This window comes from Hetaerina americana, unplaced genomic scaffold, assembly GCF_022747635.1.
Source record: "Hetaerina americana unplaced genomic scaffold, ioHetAmer1.1.p SCAF_6, whole genome shotgun sequence".
Classification (NCBI taxonomy): Eukaryota; Metazoa; Arthropoda; class Insecta; order Odonata; family Calopterygidae; genus Hetaerina; species Hetaerina americana.
In genome coordinates, this window is record NW_027287205.1 from 90,277,859 (window position 1) to 90,303,321 (window position 25,463).

Consider the following 25,463-nt stretch of genomic DNA (forward strand, 5'->3'; position numbering starts at 1 on the left):
TTGGGGCGAGATTGAGACTTCATAATCCCTTCTTCCACCCAACCCATCTCTAGCCTCGTCCATCCATTTTGTGTTCATCATCCTGGTGTTGGACCACACTACTCTATCCTGCAATCTTCTTTCCTCTTCTGCCTCTCCCTCCTTGCATCCTTGCATGTTTTCAAAAGTGAACTTCATTTTGTTTTGTTGGTGTTGTAGCAGTTTGGGTTTGTTTTGGATGGAAACGGACTGGACAACCATATACAGTAGAAACCCTTATTTATGCTTTCTTAACCCCTGAAATAATGTGTAATTTGCCGGAAAATGGAAAAGGAGAATTTTCACCTTTGCATGCTAAAATACTGGAGTAAAGGTAAAAATCAGAAACCGACTGATTAACTGTTTCAGAGCAGGGTTATTATTCATTTCTTAAACTATTGCTCTCCCCATTTATTTATATATGATGAATGAAAATAGCAAAAACACATTAAACATCTTTGCTGTATTAAGTATTTTAAATTAAATTATTTTCTCCTTCCTTATTGGAGCATAGAATAATAAGTTATGGCTTCATCATATTGCCTAAATCAATAAAAAAATACCAATTGGCCAAAGAAATAACTACATGGAAATGAACTTTACAAGTACCTTTGGACCCTACAAATAATTAATATGATGTATCAAGCTTGATTACTGAAAGAAGGTATTGTGAACACCAGAAAGATTGAAGATGGCTGAGTTATTTCATTCTAATTTGTTTCTAGGAACCATTGGCACTCTCTAATGGTAAACATGATTATTTAATGAAGAAGTCCTATTTTCAATTGTTTGAATTTATTCTTCCTGTTGATATCGTGTGCTTTCTTTTCAATTTTCTGCGGTTTGTCGAGCATTGGCTCGCAGCAATTACCATGCGATAAGTTTTTTCTTGTAGTGTGAATAGCAAACGCAATGTCTTGGTATGAAGGCCCTTTCATCCTCCTCATCATTACCTTCATCCAGGGGTTTATCGAAGATGTCACGTACACTCTGATGCCGCAGCACAAGAATCTAATTTGACAAACTCTGAGAATGTGCGATTTGCCTGAAGAAGATTCCAGCCATTATCTTTAGTATCACATATCATCCCAAGTAACTTCTACTGGAATTTCTTCATCATAATTAATGTAAAAGCCTGCCTTTCGAAAGCAGTTTGTAGTCCTTGCTTCCAAGCCTATGATGTAGGGCTTCTGGTACACTCGACTGCTTTTATTTTCCTACCTTAAAGACTCCGAGTAATGAATATCCATGCAATTATTCTTTGTTAATGTGCCTTGAATGAGTAAGTTACATCTAAATTCAGTGGTTGGGGCTAACTAGTACAGTTTGCAGAAAAAAATGGCAACTTTGCATCTCTCGAGTGTACCTGTGATGAATGGGATGAACTCAATAAACAGAAGAATTTCTTGTTCCGACACCCAATTTTAGCCTCCAGAGAATGATCCTCATCCTCAATCATTTATGAGGCTATCGTCAATGCTTTGGAATATGCTGTGCATCGAGTGGGCAATGTTTTTACATGTTTGAAGCACCTAGGGCTCTTCGATTTACCGACCACTAATGGCTGAACTTTCATGTTCATTGAATACGACAGGAAAAGGCCTGGCCTCATCTGCATTGAGAGTATCTTTTATGCCATAGCCGTTGAGTTGCAGCCTCCACGTCAACACTTCTCCTTTCATCCCGCTCTGGTACAAAGTTGTGCCTATTTTTAAACCTATCCAAACAACCATTGGGAGCTGTGAAGTCTTTGATTCCCAATCTTTTGGCAATGTGCAATGCTTTTTTTCTCCTATGATGACCACATTCATGAGGATATTTGGAGATCTAGCCCTCAAAAACCACTTTGCCGTAATTGTTCTAAATTTTCATGGTTGGAACTCATGGCATTTTCTCTTTTTGGACAAATGACAAAAACACTGGTTTACATGTGTCAGTATCGAATCATGATATTTCTCTGTAGTATTCAATTAGAGGCCAGCAGAGGTCAGATGTTTTGCCTGATCAATAGGGGGTTCCATCAAGAGAATCGACCTGTTCTAAAATATTTATTTTGTCCTCGATTGAAAGTGTTCAATTATTTGCCTCATGTCTCCATTGTCAAGCAGGATAAAATTCATCTTCTCCTACAAACAAATCTTTAAAATATTGAGATCCTTCCCCTGGAGAGAAATTTGCGAGATTTTAAAAGACCATTTTGCCAAACCAGACCTATGGTTGTATTTTCCTATCGCATTATACTCTTTGTACTTATAAATATATGTTTTGTATTATTGGGAAACTTTTTTATTTTGGTATCTGTATGTTGTTTGCCGATGAGCTGTGTTATGTCTAAGCTTTTACTGAGGATCAATTAAAGATTAATTTTAGATAACTTGTGTCTTTGATGTGTCCATTGTTTTCTGAAAGTTCAGTATGATTGTCTGTTGCAAGGAAGTATTTTTTATGCAACTGTTATCTTAAATTCAGGCAAATCGTTGCAGATGATTCATGAAAATTGATGCTGTTTTAATTTTGCCACTACTTCTTCACTTAAAAGTTTTCTTATTGGTATCAAATAGTACATTTTTGTTTATAATAAATTGCAGAATTTTTCTAAAGAATTTAAGTGTTCCCACTCTCTTTCTCTATTTCTTCCTCAAGGTTGCATGGGTCACAAAATCTGGAGACTCGGACATGGCAGAGCCAGTAGCAATTCGTCCCACAAGTGAGACTGTAATGTACCCTGCCTATGCCAAATGGATCCAGTCGTACAGAGACCTCCCCATCAGGCTTAATCAATGGAATAATGTCGTTGTGAGTATAAGGGTGCCTTTGGAAATTATTTCATGTGCATGTGACATGATGTGGGTCATTAGCCCCAGTTTGAACTTAGGGTCCCGTCTTGATCCTATCTTCAGCAAAGGGATTTTGTGGTTTTTCATGGGTGGAATCTGGTGAAGCATGATAAAAAGAGAGCTTGACATTTCCATGGTATCATTATATTACTTATTTTATCATGATTTTTAGGTTAATCTTTGCAATCGCTTGTATTGTATCATTTCCTAACCAGCGGCAATGCATTGCCTATGGCTGTGCGTGCATAATGGCATACCAGCACATAATAGTGTTTGAACTAGTAATAGTCACACCACTCTGGACTTTTAGTCCTAAAGGGATGAGTCCTGGCTTATGCTTAGGGCTGGGATATTGTGTGCTGCTCCATGGTGTGGCTTTCACTCGTTGCGTTGTGGGCCTCGCAATTCAACATGTTGTAATACTATCTCTTTTCCAGCAGACATGTTGCTGAGGCTTACTGAGAGAAGTAATCCTAGATTTGAAACTCTTAATGTTATTTTCCTAGAAATGTTGAGCTCTACGGCCTCGTAAAATAACTAATTTAAAGAAAGTCTTCAATGGTCGTAATAAATTAGCACCACACATCCAAAAGGAAAATTATAAATTACTGTGATAGTTTTTGGGCGAAAGAATTCCATGACTGGGGTCACTCAAATCGTCTGTGAGCCCTCTGCTAATGTGCAGGGGTGGCAATACTCGGCTGAAGTAAGCCCTGTTGTTTGGCAGAGCAAACATTTTAAACTACCACTCCCTCCATCAAATCTCATGACACTGGGAGCCTGATTTCATGTTCTTTCATTCAACATTTGCCTACATTTAAGGTTATTTATTGTGTGGCTGAACAAAGGTCTGTTAAGAGTGTGTGCTTTATTGGCCAATTTTTTTGTGTTTCTGTAACAAAATTCTGGTCTCCGGCATTTGGGTACCAGGCCGACTGGTCTGGTCACTAGTTGGGCTCTAAGCCTTGAAGAAGTTTCTTCCATTCTGACACCTTCCAGCGAGTTGCAGTTTTGACATAAAAAATTCTACTTTCATCACGCACAGCCTTGTGTACCAAACTGTGCCTATTTTTAAACCTCTCCAGCCAACCATGACACAAGGTGAAATCTCTAATTCTCAATCTTGTGGCAATGTGCAATGCTTTCTCTCTTACGTTGATGTCATGCCATTTATGTCAATATTTGGCGATCTAGCCCTTAAAAACTTCTCACTCTTTCAGTAATTCTTCATTCTTGGAATTTCTGACAAATTTTTCTTTTCCCACAAATGTTTGCCCTGGTTTGCACGCTTCAGTGTGGAATCATGATTTTTCACTGTTCTATTCAGTTAAGAGGCCTGCAATCTTAGATGTTCAGCTTGATCAATTCAGATGCCACCACGAGAGTCAACTTTTTACTGGATTTTTATATTTTCCTTGCAGCTCTTGTAGGGGCTTTTTCACCTTGAATGGTGCCGAATTTAAACATTTCACCCTCATCACGAGTAGGGAACGCGTTCTTTTTAACCCAGTGAAGGACAAGTGTTTTGGAAAGATGATGTGGACAAATTGTCTGCATTTGAAGTTTGCGAAAATTTTGGGGATAATTTCTAGCTTCAATTTCAAAGATTACCGTACTTTGAAATTTAATTAAAAATTGTGATGGTCTAAAACTAAGTAATTAACATTGAACCTAGATTAATTTATTATTAGTAATATCAATTTAAAATGGGAAAAGATAAAGGTTACGGAAACACAATGCCCTCAACTTTTGGTCATGTCTGGCATGGGGCAAGTACGCTTCTGGAAAGTAAGCCTCAATGAAAAGTGTTAGAACTATTTCTAGTAAATGATTATCCATCCATGAATATCTCTCATATTAAGGGGGAAATGCTGAAATACTTGTCCTTGTAAATTTATGGCAGTGTCAATTGGATTACGTCAGGGATGAAGGGAGTAAAAATGTTTGTGCATAACCTGGAAAATGAATTTTTATCCTTGCAAAAAATTGGAATCGGAAACGTTTAATTGGCCACTTTGATAACTCGAACAAAGTGTACTTTGATTGTTTGATTGCAGCGTTGGGAATTCAAGCACCCGCAGCCATTCCTGCGCACAAGGGAGTTTCTCTGGCAAGAGGGACACACGGCCTTTGCTGAGCAAAATGAAGCACAAGAAGAAGTGTATGCTATTCTTGGTAATTAGTTCTCATGTAGAATAGTTTTTTACCCGGCCATATACCCTTGCTTGTTTCCAGTTGAAACACTGCGATAGGCTCTTTTAAAATACTGGATTGTCATGGTCAGACTGATAGTAAATTTTTCTATTTGAAATTTTGCCATGTTTTGGTGTAATGAAAATGCAACCATGTTACTGCTGTGGTGTAACTAGTATAGACTTGAATTCTTTGGAGAAAACTGTGGAAGGAATATTTTAAAGATCTGTATTGTACCTCTATATATTTCAAGGTTCAAAGCTCCTTGCAGATAAAACTTAGTGGTTTGAAGTATGTTATATTTATATATTTAAGGGGCTTTTAGAAATTGGATGGGTAGCGTGCATCAAGTCGTTGGGTTGGATCTTAATTGAATTCGAAATGTATTATTCTAATGTCATAGGCTTATTTTAATTTCAGGGGTCCATTGGTTATTTTTAAGTCCAATGGTAAAATAGAATTAAAATTCAATTGGATTTGAAAATGTGAAGTTTTAATCTCTGTGAGCATCTTAAAATGTGAATTTTATGTGATTTAAAATGGTCGGTTTGATTAAATTTGTCGGTCTTCCTCCAATATTGTATAATTATTATTATTATTATTAGGTAATCTACTGGTTAAGGTAGGTTTTTGGATGGACAAAATTACTAATTCAACAATTTGTGGCCCCTAGCAAAACACAACATCCCACTCTACATCAGGTCCCTCTTCATCTCTGAGTACTTTCTTCCTCCCTTCATCCTGTCCAACATCCCTATCCTGTTCCTTCCCTTTCCTTGTTTACCCAACATTCTCCCCTCAATCACAGTATTCAAAATTCCACTACTGGTCAGTACACCCTTCATCCACTTTTCCTGCCTCCTCAGGAATTCTCCCAACAAACCCCGCTCTTCGCACACCATACCGAGAACTTCCTCACTTGTTTTCTTCTTTGTCCATTTCACCTTCTCCATTCTTCTCCACACCCATATTTCAAAAGCTTCCAATCTACGTCTATCCTCCTGCTTCAATGACCACGTTTCCACGCCGCACATAGCTACGTTCCATATCAAAGTCTTAACGAGTCTTTTCTTAACATCCTTACTCAACGTCCCCGTCATCAACTCCCTCCTCCTTGTGAAAGCCTCTTTGCCTAGCGCAATTCTTATCCTTACGTCCCTACTACTTTGACCGTGTTGGTCCAAAACACTTCCGAGATACGTAAACTGTTCTACCTGCTCTAGTTTTTGCCCTCCTACTTTAATGTTTAGCTTAGCCTTTTTCTTTCTAGAAAATCGCATAACCTTTGTTTTATTAATATTGATTCTCATCCCATACCTGTGGCACTGAATATCCAATTCACTCAGCAGTGCTTGCACCCCGTGGCTGACTGACAAACTAAAGCTTGGTCATCAGCAAACCTAACTGATTTTACGAATTCCCCACCCACCTTCATTCCTACCTCCTTTTCTTCCCATGCCTCTTTAATCATTTCCTCTGCATACAGGTTGAACAGCAACGGTGATAATGGGCAACCCTGCCTTACATCTCTTCCTAACACTGCCCAACTGGACTCCCCGTTCCCCACTCGCACCTGAGCAGTCTGAGACATGTACAGGTTGTGGATTAGCCTCCTTTCCCTCCAATCTACTCCTATTTTCTGCAATATACTCATTAGTTTTTCCCAATTCACTCTATCAAACGCTTTTTGGAAATCTACGAAACAGGCAAATACCTCCTGGTTGTGTTCTATATTCCTCTCGATTAATAATCTCATTACTGCAATGGCATCGTGCGTACCTCTCCCCTTCCTAAACCCAAACTGATCATCCCCTAAGTAATCATTTGCCCTACTCTCTATCCTTTTGTTTATGATCCTGAGAACAACTTTAGCTGCGTGGGATATCAAACTAATTGTCCTATAGTCCTCACATGATGTAGCCTTTACCTTTTTTGGAATAGGAACTAAAACTGATCTCACAAAGTCTTCCGGCCAGATTCCTTCCTCATAGATACTACGGATCAGCCCATATAGCCTCTTCCTCCCACATTTTCCTAAACATTTCAATAGTTCCGTGGGAATGTTATCCACCCCTACGGCCTTATTTAGTTTCATCTCCCTTAATGCCCTTTCTATCTCATTGTCTAGTATGCCTGGACCTAAGCTATCTTCATTTACATCATGGTCATTTTCAATGTCTAATCTTGTAGGCCTAATTTCTTTTTTAATACAGTGCTTCTCCGTATTCTTTCCATATCTCTTGGATCTTTTCTGCGTCAACTATTACCTTACCCGCCTTATCTCTAACTGTTAGCATAGCTCTTCCTTTCTTACTTCTCGATAACGTTTAACTTTACTGTACAGCGCACGGATTTCACCCTTCCTCTGCAGACTTTCCATATCCTTGCACTGCGTCTTCCACCATGCTTCTTTTGCTTTATTTGTTGCCTGTCTCAATATATTGTTTAATTCTTTGTACTTCATGTTGCCTAATTCTGTATTTACATTCTTCCATTTTTGCCACTCATCCATCTTTGTAATCATTTAATCCGTGATCCATGGTTTCCTAGTCCTTTTAGCGTTAATGGTTCCAATAGTGTCTTTTGCGGCTTTAGACAACCCTTTCTTGATCATTTCCCATTTTTCTTCGATAGTACTAAGCCCTTTACCATCCTCCATGATTTTCTCTGCCGCCTGTTTGTATTCCTTCCTTTTCAACCCATTTAATGCTTCTACATTCCATTTCTTAACTCGGCGCCCCTGCCTTATCTTTTTGAAACGGACTCTACATTTCATAACAACTAAATTGTGGTCAGAGTCCGCATCCGCTCCCGGGAAGCTATGTGAATTTATCACACTGTTCCTAAACCTGTGTCTAACCAGGATGTAATCTAGCTGTTACCTTTCTGAGTCACCTGGCATATTCCATGTATACCTGCATTGTATATGTTGGCCTTTTTGTTATTAGGGACAAATGTTTGAGATCCATATGAAAATTGATACATATATTATTCCAACTATAGCTAACGTTGTTGCTTACAGATTTGTATGCCAGAGTGTACACTGAACTTCTTGCGATCCCTGTCATCAAGGGCAGGAAGACAGAGAAGGAGAAATTTGCGGGTGGTGATTTCACAACCACTGTTGAAGCTTATGTCTCCATTAGTGGAAGAGCCATTCAGGTATGTACATAGGTGTCCACAATAGGTATTTTAGACGACTTCTATTTGAAGTGATTTTAAAACAACAGTAGCACACACTCTGTTTCAAATGGCATGGTGACTTAATGGTGGTGTGGTATTTGGTTAAAGAGGGAAGAGTTTGCGACTCTGGGCCAAGCCTGTGCAGTGCTAGCAATTTAAAACTCAACTCGAGCGCACCATCCAGTGTAGGAAGGATGAAAACAATCTCATAAGCCGCCTGGTAAAAAAAAATTGTTTATGTGCAACACTATGCGCCAAATACAACCACCTTTATTCCGAAGACATCAGCAAAAGGCATGACACCTTTTGATTTTTGGTTCCATGATAATGAATGATATGGTTTTTCTGTATCAAGCCATGGCCTCATGAGGAAATTCATGGGCTGAAATTGACCAGCTAGTAAACCTTATCATTAGAGGAATAGCATATTGTTTGTGTGCTAGTATTTGCTTAGGAATGAAATAATATTACTAATTAATGCCTGTGGAAAAAACTTCCTTGAAAGAGTACTCCAATATTCTGATACAGAAACAGGTTTGTGGTAACTTAATATTTTTGGAATCTTAATATTTGCTCTCAAATAAGTCACAAAAGCATTTATTTGAATAAGACAGATGCTTATTTGTTTCAGTTATTTAATCACTAAAATAGTATTTATTTTAAATTAAGTACTTTCTCTTCTCGCATTGGGAATATATGATCATGAAGCAGAAGTTGAAAGTAATGAGGGATTTTCAATGTCCAGCTGTCTCAAGATAACTTCATCAAGGACGCTGCGGAATATATCTGAGTAAAAGGGAATCAAATGAGAGCCTTATTCAGGATAAATGCCTATCTAATGGTGCATAGCATTTTTTTAGTCAAAGTTTACAATGGAAGTAAATTGTCTGTAATGGTGTTACCATTTGGAACCCTTTAGGGAGTTCAGGCAAAAGGTTGCAATTAGTTTCAGTCGAAGAAGAGCTTTGATTTGGGAGCGCAAATAAATTTCTAGCATGAGAATGTAATATTTGCTTGCATTACATTCTCTGTAAAAAAAATTGGGAAATACGGAGATAGCAATTGGATGCTGACTTAAAATCACCCACTGCTCTTATGCAAATTGTGAGAATTTAATACTTGCATATTTCATTTTCAGTTAGTACATTTTCAAAGTTCTTTGAAGTGTCCACAATTTTGATAGATGATAGGCACTGATATAAAAGTGAAAAGACAAAAATGGTCAAATTTTCAAACTTTAAATCGATAGATGACACTTATTCTCACAAGGATGAGTTAAATTCAACTGCAGAATTATGCTGAGATTTTTTATCTACGTTAGGATATTGTCCCAAGTGAGCCCCAGCATATACTGTAGGTAATCAGAGGATGTATGCATGGAAAATGAATTACAGAGTAGGTATAGTGGTACCTTGCTTAACAAGCATCTTGCTCAACGAGTAATTCGTGCTAAAAGCAAAAATTATTTTTTTAAATTTACTTTCTTGACAACGTTTGGCGTGGCAAGTGATAAGGAGAGGGGAATGGCGAGCATTTTTGCACAGCTGATGCTCCAGTATGTCTTGAGTACTTGTTCCACTAGCATCATAGTGTCGCCAGTGATCAGACATTTTTCCAAACTTGTATTCAGATATATTATTTATGATTTTTTCTAGGCAAAGTTTAGTAATATGTAATGCATAGTTTTAAAAATGCCCCCTGAAGAAAGATCCATGAGAAGAAAGCCACGATAGTATAAAAATAAATAAACAGTGTTTGGCATAAAACCCATTATTGTATTTTACATGATAAATTTTGTTTTGCTCAATGAGTGTTTTTCTTTACAAGAAATATTCCGGAACAAATTACGCTTGTTCTATGAGGTTCCTAAAATAATAAGTAAACTTAATATAAATTCCTAAAAATATAATAAACTCTCCATCATCCAGGATGGAAGAGAAATAATTTTGATTGGCGATGGAAGCCCAGTGTATCCAAATCCCTCATGAAAGCTTTAGGAATTTCATTACAGCAATATTATTTGAAGGCCTTTTTGAATGGTAATTTTTCATTATAATTCATGACCAAGTGCTGCAGTCTACTCGGTGCGAGTATCACCCATCTGGTGATCATTCTGGCAGGTAGACTTTCTTCTGGGAGATGAACATGCATCAGCTCAGTTTTTCAGTTTCAATGGGTTTTATTCTGCAATTGTCGGAGAAACAAGAAATAACAGTAACAAAAACAAAACGTGAAAACATGAATGATCCGTAATCCCTGTTTTAGGAGCAATCTCCTCTTTGGAGGTGGACAGAAGGTTATTTGATCAACAAAGATTGCGGTGATGGCGGAAAGATCTTGATATATTTACGTTGTGAGAGTCATTGGTGTGGTACTCACCATAGGGGAAAGGGAAGCCCACAAAACCTTTGTCAGGCTGCGGAGCATGTATCAAATGTTGCACGGATAACAAAGCACAAAAAGGCATGACCTTGCTGTCTACACGGCAGGGAACAGATTTACCTATGCACGCTATTGGATTGGAGTGAGTGTGCACTTATGGGAACTTGGCGATTTAAAAACCAGCTCTGGATGCAAATGGTGTGGATGCAAGGTAGAACCTAACCCTATGCATGCTGTGATGCATGAATTGATTGATGAGAATAGTAAAGCCTATTGACTATTGAAACACATTATAATGAACAATAAGCTCTGAAAGCTTTGATTACAAGAGTATTTACGCACCATAGGAAAAAATGTAGCAGGGAAAGGTTGAAACCTAGTTTTATTTCAATTAAGCTATGAAAGCAAAGAAACTTAATCTTTTCCTTAATCAGTCTTACAAATAATTGTTATTTCTTAGGGTATTTCTTTCATAAGTTTCAATGAAATATGTTGCTGTCAGACTGCTGATCCATGTAGGATGGAAGTTTCCTCTTGACCTGTGTAAATTCTGCACCACTTCAGGCAACATTTCATTCAATTACTCAAAAATAAGAAATTCTTTATTGTTGCCTGGTATAACTTTTGGCCATGATTTTTTTATATATTCTATTGTTTCAGGTTTCACTTCGTGGAAGTATTTAATATCCTTACTAAAAAGAAAGACTCGTACTTTTCCACAGATTTTGTCTAAATCTGTGGAAAAGTACGAGTCTTTCTTTTTAGTATGGATATGATTTTTTTAGGTGAAATTTTTCATAGATTTCTAGGAGGGCTTAATTTCAGGCATTTTTTTTACCTGCAATTCTAAAATAATTGTAGGTTATCACTATATTCCTACATTAGCTGAAATAGTATTTTCATTGATGTAGATTTTTCATGCTTTGATCAACTCCTTTGATCTATTGGCTGCACTGAAGTAGTCACTTCTGCAAGAGCAGTCACGGAAACTCCAGGTCCACCTTCCATCCAAATTAATTGTCTCCCATTGTCAAGCCATCTTTTAGCTGAGCTATAGGGGAGAACAGACTCTGTAAGCCTCCTGTAGCATTACAGAGCAAAAGCAACATTTTCAATGTAGCCTAGTGCTCATCACGTGTTGCCTCTGTCATTGGTGCGGGCAAACTGTACATGTTTAAATTTGCAACAGCTCCTGCTGACCCAACACTGGAGTCAAGTCATTGAAGCTTGTATCATCTTTGCCTAACAAATTATGCCATCATTATAGTAGTATATCAATTTTTTCCACAATATATTGTGCGAATAAAAACTTTCGGCTGGACATAAACAAGGGAAGATTAACTTAGCATATTCCCCTAGAATTTTTATTTTTCAAGACAGTAATTATGCCATAATACAGCATCATTACCTGTCAAGTTATATCTTTCTTCATGAAAACCTAGTAAAACCAAGTCCTTGTAAGACCAAGTAATGCCTCAGGCAGTGTCTTAGAAAATTTATGATCAATTGAACTACCCTAGTTGTTAAATAGCCAAAAATTTACTATTTTTATCATAAGTTAGCTAATGGTGGATGGTTGGCATGGTGTAATTCAGCCTGATGAGTTTTTTAATGAGGCCGTTTGATTTCAGGGGGCAACTTCACATCATTTGGGCCAGAACTTCTCCAAAATGTTTGAAATTATTTACGATGATCCTGTGACTCAGGAGAAGAAATATGTCTATCAGAATTCATGGGGAATCACCACCAGAACCATCGGTAAGTGGGCCTTCAATATGATTAATTTGATAACATTGTGTGCGTTCTGCCATTGGCCACCATTCCACACTCCTATGGCAGACCTCATTGGATATGGTCACTGGTCAGCATGATTTGTCAGTCATAATCTGACGTTACTTTTTCATTCAATATTTCACAAATATTTCCCTTCTGTTTTCTTAGTTTACTGTTTAAGCATGAAATGATTCAAAATAATATTTGCAGACTGACACAGATTTATATTTTCACGTGGAAGATGCTGGAAAAGGCAAATTTTTATTTGCCTGAAGTCAATTTTCCTGCCTCTTTTTGCTCAGTTTAAATTCTTGTTAATTTATGAGTCAGGAATGTCATATGCCTCTGGTTCTGGAATATCAAATTAGTTAATCCTTCTCTCGTGCAAATCTGGTGACATTTATTAATGTTGAAACAAAAAGCAGCAGTGTAATTGGGAGCATGGAGCGCCAGCCTCTGCATTTTCCTCTGCTGCAGTGTGTGGCTGCCCTAGGAATGGATGTGCGGTGCCTGGTTGGACTTCTTTCGGCCTTCCCCATATATTATGCTACTTAGTTTGTCCAAACAATTTTTGTAGTGATTTTGTATATATATGTTACAATAGAAAATATACCTCATTTGCGCACGTAAGAATTACACGATACAGCAAACTTCTATGATGTGAAGGATTAGCAAAGGAATGGGTGGAAAGTACTAGTGGCATAGAGGTATAATAAACTGTTATTACATTATTAATAATATTAATAGTATATTTATTTCTTGAGGGCCATTCAGTGAAAAGTGCAGGAATAGGTGAGTGTTGAAGCCTGAAAGCATAGCGATGGTCAAGGGAAGGTGTTACCAAGTGCGCTAGAATGGTCTTTATCTGTGGAAATGGCTTGAAGAAATTCAGTCCGTGGATGAGCACATTCTGAAACTCGCCAACACTTTGAAGAACTCTTGCTTCTTGATGCATTTTCTTAAATTTACTGTCATTAGTAAGATCCTATTAATCCTGTGTTATGGTCAATTTCATGCCATTTTATATCATGCTCTGCATCACACTGTGAGGGTCAGCTCCAGTGATGATCCAAATCTTCAGATTTGAGAAAAGTGTGGCTTGACTTATAGCATGAAGCAACTGCACCAAAAGAGTTTAAGAGTCTGCACATTAATAATTACCCATGCACCAAGGAAGAGATGCAAGGAGTATGATTCATTCAAGGCATGAGCAAAGCTGCTTCTTCTCTCTCTAAAATGGATTATTCATTGGATGATTGTTTACAGTACACATTTGATGTATTCTCCTTCTGTATTTTGTGCTGGCTAGCCTGTCTGTGATAGTTCCACACATTGAACACACTCCATCTCTACCAGTACACATTAGTCTTTGGAGAATGAAATGTTATTGCTATTAATTGAATGAATTAGGACATTATATTGATATCAGATTTTAGTATATGATGCTGTACTCACTATACAGTTAAGATGAATGCTGTCCAGTAACCATTACCAACAAAATGCCTCTTATTTTCCATTGAGCATTAATTTGAAAAATGTGTAGGCTGAAGTGTAGTATTGTACCATTTTTATATACCTTGATGCTTAGTTCATTATTAGTCGATGAGAATATCCATGATGAATGATGTTGACTGATCTGATTTGTTAATTAGCCATCAATCAAGAGTCGTTTGAAAATAGATTCATTGGGAATAACCCAGATTTGCAAATCCATATAAATTATGTTGACAGATTAAGTGTACATTTTTATATTATACTATTTAAAAGCTCTCTCTCTATTTAATGACATATTGTATCCAATTATTATCCAAAATGCTGGTTTTGTAATGTTTTGTTCAATAGTTAATTTGCATGCCAGCCACGCCCATCTCTTGAATCATGGTGGGTGCCACTGAAATCCAACCCAAAATGCTAATCTTTTAATTGGTGTCAGGAGTTTGACATAATTGCTAAGACATAGTATCATTTGGTATCACATTACTTGCCAAAGTTTGAAAATGTGTTTGAGTGTTAATTCTGAGTTTTCTGCAATCATTCATCCAACAGGTGTGATGATAATGGTCCATGCCGACAATCAAGGATTAGTGCTCCCACCCAAAGTGGCCGCTATACAGGTCAGTTTTGCTTCCAAGGGTTCTTTCATTTCTTTCAGACACCCTTGTCATATTCATCTGGTTGTTAGTCATGTATGTTTTCCCCCCCTAAAGGGTATGTCTTAATATAAAATTAAGAAAATGATTTTCAGAGTTGTCTCTTGTGATAAATATGATTCTAAAGGCCATAGCAACTTGAAGCACCATGTGTGCTTGAATGAAATCTATATATCTACGGCCTTATCAATGTAAGTTTTGTAGAGTTTTGTCTCATGCCACCACGGTTCTCGCCATCAGAAATACACAAACTTAAGGCTGGCATGCGTAACAATTTCTCATTTTTTAGGTACATGGTGATTCATGGGGCATTGATCCTTACCAGGGATCAGCACACATACCCAATACACTCCTCAGTCTCACAGACAGATGCAGTGGTTGTTTGCATGGGAATGAACTCTTCTGGAGCAATTACGTGACTCCAGGCACTCGGGTGTTCATGGCTTCCTTGGAGCATCATCGTGGAAGGAGCTCTGTTGTGGACAGAAGTGATGAAGGTTATCCCAGGACATAGAATTTTGTCTGAATTCACATCCCCCCTCTATTCCCGAGTTCACAGTTAGATTATTTATTATTGAATCTCGTAAAGTTACCTTAAAACAATAGAATGGTTAAATAATTTATTAGACATTTGGCCTAAGTACAGCTATGTACAAAAAAATCTCATCACTTCCCAACTTATCTTCTTTCCCGGCAATATGACAACCCAGTTAACTGGATCCTAAACACAGACTGTTATATCAGGCTGCTGTTCATTGAATGACCTGACCCAACGTCTCTTGCCTTGACGGGCAACCAATAAAATTATTGCTTGTGTGGAGGTGGGCATTGTGCTGCATTGGTCTCACCCCGTGGGACAGCTTAGATGGTGATCCGCATAGTGGTCGGCCAAAACGTGCCGCCGCTACCCCATGGAATATTGCAAAAGTGCATAAAATGGTCATGGAGGATTGCTGACTGAAATGGCAATAAATTACTCAAGCCGAAGGATGTCATCTGATTGGGCATATCACATTTGAACGGTGGACTTGACAGTAGACCTAGATTTATCTGCTAGATGGGTGTCTAGACTCTTGATGCAGGATCACAAACACATCTGAATGGAAATTTCTGAAAAATGGTTGACTGGTTTTAACAGCAACCAACCAGGTTTTCTGTGCCGGATTGTGACCACAGATGAAACTTAGGTCCACTAGTATACCCTAAAGACAAAACAGCAGGCAAAGTGGTGGAAAAATGTTGAATCACTACCAGGTAAGAAAGCAAAGGCAATTTGGTCGGCTGGAAAGGTGATGGCTTAAGTTTTTGGAGATGCAAAAGGGATTCTGCTGATAATTTATCTTCACACTGATCGAACAATTGCTTGACTACGCTAACCTCCTCGACCAACTTCAGCAAAAGATACGCTGAAAAAGGCCAGTTTTGGCAAGGAAGAAAGTCCTCTTTCATCAAGACCATGTACACCGACATGCAATTGTCACTGCCATGACAAAAATACGTGAACTTGGGTACAAACTGTTGCCACACCCACCTGATTTGGCTCCATCAGATTTCCATCTCTTCCCCAAGCTCAAAATTTTCCTCGGTGGACGGAGATAGTCTTCAAACAAAGAACTAACGGCCAAAATAGAAAGATATTTTGCAGGCCTGAAGGAATCTAATTTTCGAAATGGGATCAAGGCATTGGAACATCGCTGGACCAAGTGCATTAGTTTACTATGGAGACACTGCAGTTGTTTATTTCTATTTCATTTTGAAAACTTCCTATTGCCCTCGAATGTTCAATGCCAGCATCAGTTTCATTCTGTTTGAATTTCTGAAAGAACAAATGACTTCAATGAGACTTAAGCATGTCCAAGGAATCTTTAAGGAGAATAGAATTCTCCTTAAAGGTATGACGATTCTCTCATAAAGACTTTTTAATTGGTATGGTGCTTGAACATAGAAAAGGTAATGGCAAGTTTCATAAGATTAGTTCTGCTTTGCCATTAACTGCAATTATGTATGGCTACAGTATCAAGGCAAGCATGTAATTGGCTGAATTTTATTTATTTCATAAAATGGGATTATAATAGTATTAGTTAATTTATTTAATATTCTGTTAATGTGTTTGACTAGGGAACTATTTTGTACGTTCATATCTTCATTTGCTAAAAAACCATGCAGTAAACCCTCACTCATCCATACTGCCTCATAATTCAGACAGAATCTGGCTGTGTACTGAAGGTGTCTTATTAAGGGATGACAAGACACATTACTCTTGGCTAAAATTATTTAGATTGCAGACTTACAAGAATAAGGTTTAAAATATGATAGAATTTCAGTCAGTATTCTATGTGTGCATTTAATAATATGGCTAACCTATGCCAGCCTTGGTGGCAGCGGGGTAACATCCTCACCTGCCAACCCAGAGGTCGTGGGTTCGATTCCCGCCTTGGTGGATCGTCCTCAACCTAGGGCTTGGGTGTATGTAATTGTCTTCAATGCCTTGTCTAAAGGTTAGGTGGAAGAAAGGACTGTTAGTCTTGACATTGCCGAATTAAGTGAATAAATAAAATAAATAAATAGCCTATTGCTACATTCATTTGTTCGTATGAATGGCACCTGTTTCACATTGCAGCAATGTATGAATTTAACATAAGAGATTAATTTTTGCCATGTGACTTAATGACTCTTCATACTTACCTAATGACTCAGAAATCTTGTGATGGAAAAAGTTAGAGGACCTTTTGAAAAGAGTACCAAGAAAGGGTGGCAGGGAAAGAAAACATGGGACTTTGAGCATCAAACTTGGTGGAATTTGAACCGGGATCCCTTGATGTCCAGCCGAGTGCTTTTGCCAGTTAAGCTACTGAGGCATCCTCTTACGCTCCATGCCTCGGAAGCTAAAGCACACCGCCAGATATTGAAGGATCTGGGTTTGAAACTCCGTCAAGGCTAATGATTTTTATGCTCTGAAATCATTGAATTGTAATAAACATACAGCCGATGACTCCATTAAACATTACTGTGGTGGCATCTCCCTCAGTTTCTTGGAATTTGTGGTGAAGTTTGTTGAGAAAATGGATGTGCGTATTTAAATGGGATCTTTTTACACTTAGGAGCCATGAATGCATTAATGCATATCGTGGATTCATTTGAAGTTGGTGACAATCAGCAGTGCAGATTATTTCTAATGTAGACGACCCCTGGCCCCGTAGAGGTCAGATCATTGAGGGATTACAGTTGTCCAGCATACTATCATGTGCAAGTTAAAGTCATGCCTACTCATAATTTGCCAGTGTGTCAACTTCATAAAACTTACACATTTTTATGCTATAAAATTTGTTGCATGTTTGCTCTCTCTGTTTACAGTAGTTCAATGGGATTTGCCATTAGTGGGTCAATGCAATTGAAAATCCTCTTTGTTTGCTGCCAGTATGGCTGACTGTACTCCTTTTCACATTACCACTGTGGTCTTTCTCGATTGAGGCCAACAATTGAAATTCTTGTCTGACAATGCCTTTTCTGGAATTCATTTTCTTAGTATGGGAATTAGCCTTCCTCAAAAATTAAATGGAAGAATATAGTAAAGTTCGTGAAATTCTTCCAACACTAGGCTCCTTCCAATGTTTGTTGAGCGTTTACAACTGTTTGCAGGCAATAATAATCCCCTGTGGCTTAACTGTCAGCATGGGAGATCAGGAGAAGAAGGACTTGCTGGCATCTTGCTCGGACCTTGAAGCGGAACTTGCCAAGGCAGACATACGCATCAAGGGAGATTACAGGATCAATTACTCTCCAGGGTGGAAGTTCAACCACTGGGAACTCAAGGTATTGTGGAATACTAATCAGAAAATGTTTATTAGCTTTATAAGTACTCAATCCCAATTCTGATTTTTGGCCTTTAAACTAATATTTATCAATCAAAGAATCAAATTCATTAATACTTATGTATGATGGCCCCTGACAAATATTGTACATCATTGTGTATTTTTTCTAGTGTGAATTGTTGTTAGTCCTACATTATTTTGTCTTCCTTTCCTCAACGATCCTACCTGATTCCCTGTCACATCCATTAAGTAATTCCTTCCTTCCTTCTCTAACCTATACATATGTAGCCTTGTATACATGATGTAGCCTTTACCTTTGCCCATATAGCCTCTTCCTCCCACATTTTCCTAAACATTTCAATAGTTCTGCGGGAATGTTATCCACCCCCGCGGCCTTATTTAGTTTCATCCCTAATGCCCATCCTATCTCATCGTCGAGTATGCCTGGACCTAAGCTGTCTTCCTTCTTTGCGTAAACCATGGAAATTCAAAATTTGCTATTCTTTTTGGACAGACCTCGTAGAGTCGTGCAAAAAGGTTTTCAAAAACCTTTCTCAGCATATCTCTTGTTATTCCAGCGATGATATCTTTAATTGCCTCCTTAAGAGCTTTAGCATGTGTACTGCCTTGAACTTTTCTCATCCTTGATTTTTTCTAACCCAAGAGATATTGCTGTTATGGTGAGAGATGGGCTAAAAACGATTTTTCAACGATATAATTCAGATTTGAAATTAGAAAATATAAAAGAAACTGTAGTTTTGAGAAGAATTTTCAACTGTGAATAATATTATTTACAGAATTAAAACAACCCCCATCTTTACCATCAAATATTTCAGATTACAGGATACAGTTAAAGCCAATGTATCAACCAAGAAAATACGTAAATTGAAATATATGTACAGAGATAGGGAGACATTTAAAGGAGGAACCCAGGAGAGGTGGGGAAGGCAGAATCAAGCCAATCACAGGTGTAAAAATATTTCCTTGACAGGAACTTGATCTTTCAACTTACTGGGCCAATGCTCTAACCAGGAGTTATTAAGGAATTACATTAAATTACACTGAAATCTGCAGGGGGTCAATGAAACCAAGTGCCCTATTCTACAGCTCCCTAATTCCTTCTCTTGGCTTGACTGCGTGCATGCCTGTGTATTTTTCTCTGGTGTCCCGACCACCTTTCTCAATGGAAGGAAGACAACTGAGGATGCGTGTGATGAATAGGATGGGGGGTGGCGTTGGGAGGAGGGGTGAATGAGAGTGGGAGGGGTCAACGGGAAGGAGAAGGGTGCACCCACTGTTGAACTCGCACCAAGGAGCCAGATGTGTATCCGACTCCAAGGTCTTGAGTTCTAAGGGGCGTGTTTTCAGTGCGAGGCTTTCTGTATATAATAGACGCATTTAATGAAACAGTGTGGAGGAAGGCAGCGTTGGAGAGCGTGGCTAATGTGGAAGAAGGCTCGAAGTGAGGTGCGGTGATTGTTGATGCATGTGTTGAGGGGCGTGGTGCACTGCCCAACGTAAATAGAAGTGAGGACAGAGTGTGCGATTAAGTTCATAGACGATATAATATGGGATGTCTTTGATGGGAGTACCGTGAGTTGGGAAAGTATCGGTAAATTGAGAAGGGAAGCAGGGAGCAGTGAAGAAGTTGTGTTTTACAATTTGGTCTATTGCAGGGCACTGGTGTTTATGGCAGAGGATTTGAATGAAGGCTTGGTGGATTTTAATAAGTCAGATAAATGTACGGGTGGGCTGTAATTTACCGAGTTGAGTGTTAAGTCCAAATTAGTAGGCTAAATGTGAGAGTGGAGGTCACGGGAAACTATGGCATCGCACTATGCAGGCGAGGCATTGCCCTAATAAGGTAATGGCTACACCAGCAATTTATATAATGATAATACTTTTACCAAAATTTGAAGCTTTGGCTAAAACAAATTTCTCTAGACAGCTTTCTAATAAAAAGAAATTAGGTGCATTTCATAAATAATTAAAAATTTATTTTAATTCCTTTTTTGCTTTTACAAGTTGAGGTTGTATTCATGGTTGCTTCATTCTGCGATAGAAGAAATGGTGAACAAAATCCACGATCCTAAACAATGTGTGCATAATTTTCTTTGAATAAACCTTTTACATAATTGATTTATTTTAGGCATGGAATACCTTAATTTATATTATTTTAGTTTACATTAATTAATATGCAAAAAGTTTTTCACTTAACAAGAAAGGTTGTAGAATGTATTATTCTAGTTTTATTCGTACGCATGGATACAACAATCATTATTGCTTTCTAAAGTACCACAAATTACCTGAAAGGCCAGGAGACAGCTAAGTGATACCTACTTATAGGCAGCCATCCTGACTGACCCAAACCCTAACTCTCAAAAATAATTAATATCCTTTCTCAAAAACTGAGGTCCCTGTGAAGGCCTATCTATCTCAGGGGAAAATATCTCGCATTAGACCCAGGAGTCATTGCTGACCCTGATGCCCATTTTGAGATCCTTCCAAATTCCTGCTTTTTGGGTGGCTAGATGAAGTTCTGTGTACATATAGCATTTGCTTCCCTTGCAGGGTGTTCCATTGCGTATTGAGGTGGGGCCCAGGGACGTGGCCGCTGGCACCTTGGTGGCTGTTCGACGAGATACAGGGGCCAAGATCACCATCAAGCGCAGCAGTGAGACGTCCACCCAGATCCTCAAGTTGCTTGATGAGATTCAGTCTTCAATGTTACAGCGGTGCCTACATTTATTTCTTTTCAATGTGTTTGAATGAGTGGTATTAGAGTGATGGAAATATTAACTTCTTTCAGTGCTCAGCATTTGGAGAACCCAATTGGAGTGTTGGAAATGATTTGCTCCATGTGGTAGACAGCAGTTTTTATGTGAAAAAGGAAAGAATTACTTGGCTAAAAAATATCAGCTGGACACTCTTCATACATTATGCACTAATTGAGGGGAAAGTATATGGTTGAGTCCACCTTATCCAGCTGTTCTGGTACCTTTAAATGCAGGGTTAATGAATTTTTTTACCAAAGGTGTGCGGATTACAGTTGTCAAATAAGAACTTTTTATGTTTACATGCATAAAAATGATAATTAGAAATAAAAAAATAGCAATAGATTTGACACTACAATTGAAAATGCAAAAAATCAGGTTTGCATATTATAATTTAAAGGAGATATGTATTAAAATATTAAAAACCATAACACATTCGTCAAAGGTATATTGCACTTATAGTTTCTATTAAATTATTTTAAATAGATTAGTTATGATGGAGGGGAAGAGCAAGTTGGATTTAGTTGATAAAGGGTCATCAGAAACACCATTGGGCTTTTAAGGACCACGGTGGAATGGTATAGAAAAAGAGGAAAAGGAATAAGTTTGTGTTGTTGCCTGGGGAAAGGCACGTGATTTAGTCAAATGGGATAAGCTAATGGAAATTGTGAAAACAAACAAAAAAGGTGGATTGAAAGAATAAGATTTATCAAAGAAATCTAGATGAAACAAAAGGCAAGAATAATAAAAGATTGACAGAGTGGATAGAGATGGGTTGAGGATGAGGCAGGGTGTCTGCCTCTCACCTATATCATTCAACATCTATGCAGAGAAATGATTAGGAGCACCCTAACGGGAGAAAATGAGATAAGGATTTGGGGTCACAGGATAAGCAGCATGAGTGGTGCATGGTGCTGCTGGCATTTCAAAGAAGTTTGTTGCGAAAGGAATTGAAGAGTATGGAATAAACATAAATAATAGAAAGACAAAAGTGATGACAATGAATGATAGAAATTGTATGAGTGTAACAATAAATGTAACAAGAATTGAGAAAGCTGAAATGACAAGGAGGTATCATCAAGCTTTAATTATTACAAGTAAATGACATATCTGGATAAAATTTATTCTGTGTATTTATTTCCTTTATACTTAATGTTGTTGTGTTGGATGAACTTCATGGCACACCAACAGCAAACGTTTTCTGATTATGTAGGTGCTATCCATTGGATTTTCTTAGGAGATATTGAATGAGCCGTATATCTTTAGTTAAATAATGAGCTATTTTCATTTGCAATGGTTAATGCATGAACATTTTTGCATGAAAATGCCAAATACTGATAATTTTACTGTGCAATTTTTTCTTGCAAAATGATAAAAAAATACAGTACTTTGACGAAATAAGCAATTCCCATCATGACATGCCATAATACTGCAGGAAATTTTGAACGGTTCAGTTGAATTGGTAAAAGCACTAATTCAAATGAACTGTTAGAAATTTTTCATAAGTAATTTTTCAAAAGAGAGTACAAAATTTTACTCTGGTGAAATGTTGTATTCTCATTTGCAAGAATGGTTAGTATTCAGAGGTTAATGCAGATTTATTTTTACATCAAACTAATATAAGGACTAAAGCAGTCTGTAATTGAGATTATGCTGTGAGGCTTGATGCTATCTCCCTCCCCATCTCGTCATGCATGACTTCATGTAAACATTCATTGGGATTCTCCTTGCAGGGCCACCAAGGATTTGGACAAGCACACTGTCGTCTGCACTCAATGGAAGGAATTTGTGGAGCACTTGGAGTGCAAGGACATCATAATGTCCCCATTCTGTGGCGATATGGACTGTGAGGACACTATCAAGCAGAACAGTGCCAGGTCAGTTCCTATTTGTCCGTATCATGGTGCAATGTTTTGATGAGTGATTAGGTATGATGCTCTGCATTACATAGAAGTGGTCTTGTCGGGAGGAGAGTCGGTGCACCACGTAGGTGTATCCTTGCTTATTGGGCATTAGTGCTTTCCAAGTTTCTATGAGGGTGCTACTATACACAAGCTGCTCCAGCACATTCACTTATATAATTATTGTATCTGGTCAATTTTTGATCCTCACTTCATCTAACCCTTTAATTACCAAAGTCACTGTGAGCAAAGCTGATGAATTATCCCAAAAATGCCAACTTTGTCTAGAAAACTCTTCTCTCAATGGTTATAAACGTCATAAAAGTTTTGATGATTCCAATTTTTATGCTTAATTTTTTTGTACCTTGTCATATAATTTTTTATAACTTCTTCTCATAATGATCCAATTTTCGAATTTATACTCTTACTTTTATACCACTGCCATGTCAAATCCGCTATAGTTTCCTTTCATTTTAAATGATCCTTTTAATTTTACATGCTATGGCAATAATCATGAAAATTATACATAATGCATGATAAGGGAGATGCTTTCATGAATGCTTGGTGTGGAGCATAAGGATTAATGTCTCTCAGCTGAGTAGATCCATTGCTCCCGTGACAGAAACTTGGAGGAATCTTTGATACATTTGACACTCCTTTGCGGAGGGTGAACCCTTTTATGGATATGATAAAGGTAAGAGTGGGGAACCTTCTGTCAGCTTACAATAAGCCACTCTTTCCCATGACGGGTAGTCAAGTATGGCTGAAATTTAAAGAGCTGCATTTTGCGTCCCATGTTCCGGCGAAGGAATTGTGGAGCTTCATTGTGTCCCTCATCTGGAGAGATATAACGACTTTATTATCCCCCGACAATGAGTCATACTTTATGAATCAAGGGAACATTGTTTATTCCGGAAATACTGAGTGCGGCATGGGTATGCTTTCCGGGTATTCCCCCCTGTAGGCTGTAAACACGAAGGAAGTTATTCTCTCTCTGCATCAGTGCAGTGTAACATTTTTACTCTTTAACTTTTACTGCATTAAATTTTTTCTTTGATTGCGTCAGAGGACAATGCTTATAAAAGGATAGGTGTACCATAACTTATTAAATTTTCAGAAAATTGTTAATAATAGCGTTTTATGGACTTTTTATTATAATTTTTGCATTTCTCGATAAAATAGCCTGACAATTTTCTCATGAAATTAAGCAATAATGTATGGCACTCAATGGGTTAACAAGGGTATCAGGACTGCATTGAATGCCATTTCAGACGTGCAAATTATCTTTTTGGGTGATTTTCTATTACATGCAGTGTATGAATGATGGAAAATGATAATCTTTGGTAGCATTTGTTAGCCAACAAAATTAAATTGTGAACCTGTTTCACAGAGATTTCAACATTGCAATGCTTTTCTCGTCAAAGTGATTGAAGGGTTAATGACATTGATGTCAATATTTTCTTGTTTGATGCTAATGGAGTGCATTATTTTCATTAACAGGGACGAGAGTGGTGCAGAAGCTGAACCTGGGTCTCCTTCAATGGGTGCCAAAAGCCTCTGCATACCATTCAACCAACCCAACGACATTAAACCAGAGGATAAATGCATCAACCCTAGCTGCCGTTTCCCACCCAAATTCTACACCTTGTTTGGTCGCAGTTATTGAAGGGAATATTTCCTTCCCGATCCCTCCTTGCCAAGTTGCCAAAAGAGCTCAACTGTTTTTCTTTAAGGTCTAATTTACAGTACTTATTCAGTTTTTTTTCATTGTGGATTGAATGGTGCCGAGGCTTGTTCAAATCTTGTTAGTTTTTGCGACAATTAAATAAAGTCATTCTTTCAGGTTCCATTTGAGAAATACAATGGCTCCATTGATTTAGTCATTGTAACATACATTTTTACATGTCAGAATCAGATGGCCATATTACTTTCCCTGTTTCCATCCAATGTCTATCAGCAATGCATGTAATTGTGTAAAAACGTCTGGATGTAAAGGGCATTATTTGATACTTTAAAGTCAACATTTGGGCCTGAGTTCTCATAGTTACCCTTTGTCAGTGTATTCAAATATAAATGCTGCCAACTGTGAATAAACTTGCTCATTATCAATTTGCATTCTTCACTTTTCGTTGAACACAGCATATTACGGGTTGATTGCTCATCATGACAAGCATACCCTGTGGTATTGACTGGTTTGGATTATGAACCACTGTGGTTTCAGACTTAACTAGGTGGAAATATTCCAAATCTATGGTTCCACTGCCGTGCAGCGTCATCGGGTGCATTTGGCTGTGAGCACTCCATACACGTGCCACTTCATGGGAGGGGGTGGGCATGGACCGATTGCATGCAGAGGGAGAGGTGCGATGTGCCCTCATGGGGGCAGCTCTTCAGGGGTGGAGGCATGTTGAGTCGGGGGTTAGCCAGCCTTGAAGAGCAG

The 25,463-nt window shown here is 38.0% G+C and overlaps 1 protein-coding gene across 1 annotated transcript in view; it reads left to right on the top strand.

The window, feature by feature from the left end:
- Window positions 1-25,132, top strand: part of GluProRS (Glutamyl-prolyl-tRNA synthetase) — a 102,547-nt gene extending 77,415 nt beyond the window's left edge. Inside the window, exons 29-37 of the mRNA XM_071593447.1 lie at window positions 2,662-2,814; window positions 4,913-5,030; window positions 8,071-8,210; window positions 12,245-12,371; window positions 14,433-14,500; window positions 18,176-18,349; window positions 20,920-21,083; window positions 22,856-22,999; window positions 24,524-25,132. Of these exons, the coding sequence (XP_071449548.1) occupies window positions 2,662-2,814; window positions 4,913-5,030; window positions 8,071-8,210; window positions 12,245-12,371; window positions 14,433-14,500; window positions 18,176-18,349; window positions 20,920-21,083; window positions 22,856-22,999; window positions 24,524-24,689 (1,254 nt within the window). The 3' untranslated portion in view covers window positions 24,690-25,132. The remainder of the gene's footprint in view (window positions 1-2,661; window positions 2,815-4,912; window positions 5,031-8,070; window positions 8,211-12,244; window positions 12,372-14,432; window positions 14,501-18,175; window positions 18,350-20,919; window positions 21,084-22,855; window positions 23,000-24,523) is intronic.
- Window positions 25,133-25,463: the final 331 nt, after the last annotated feature.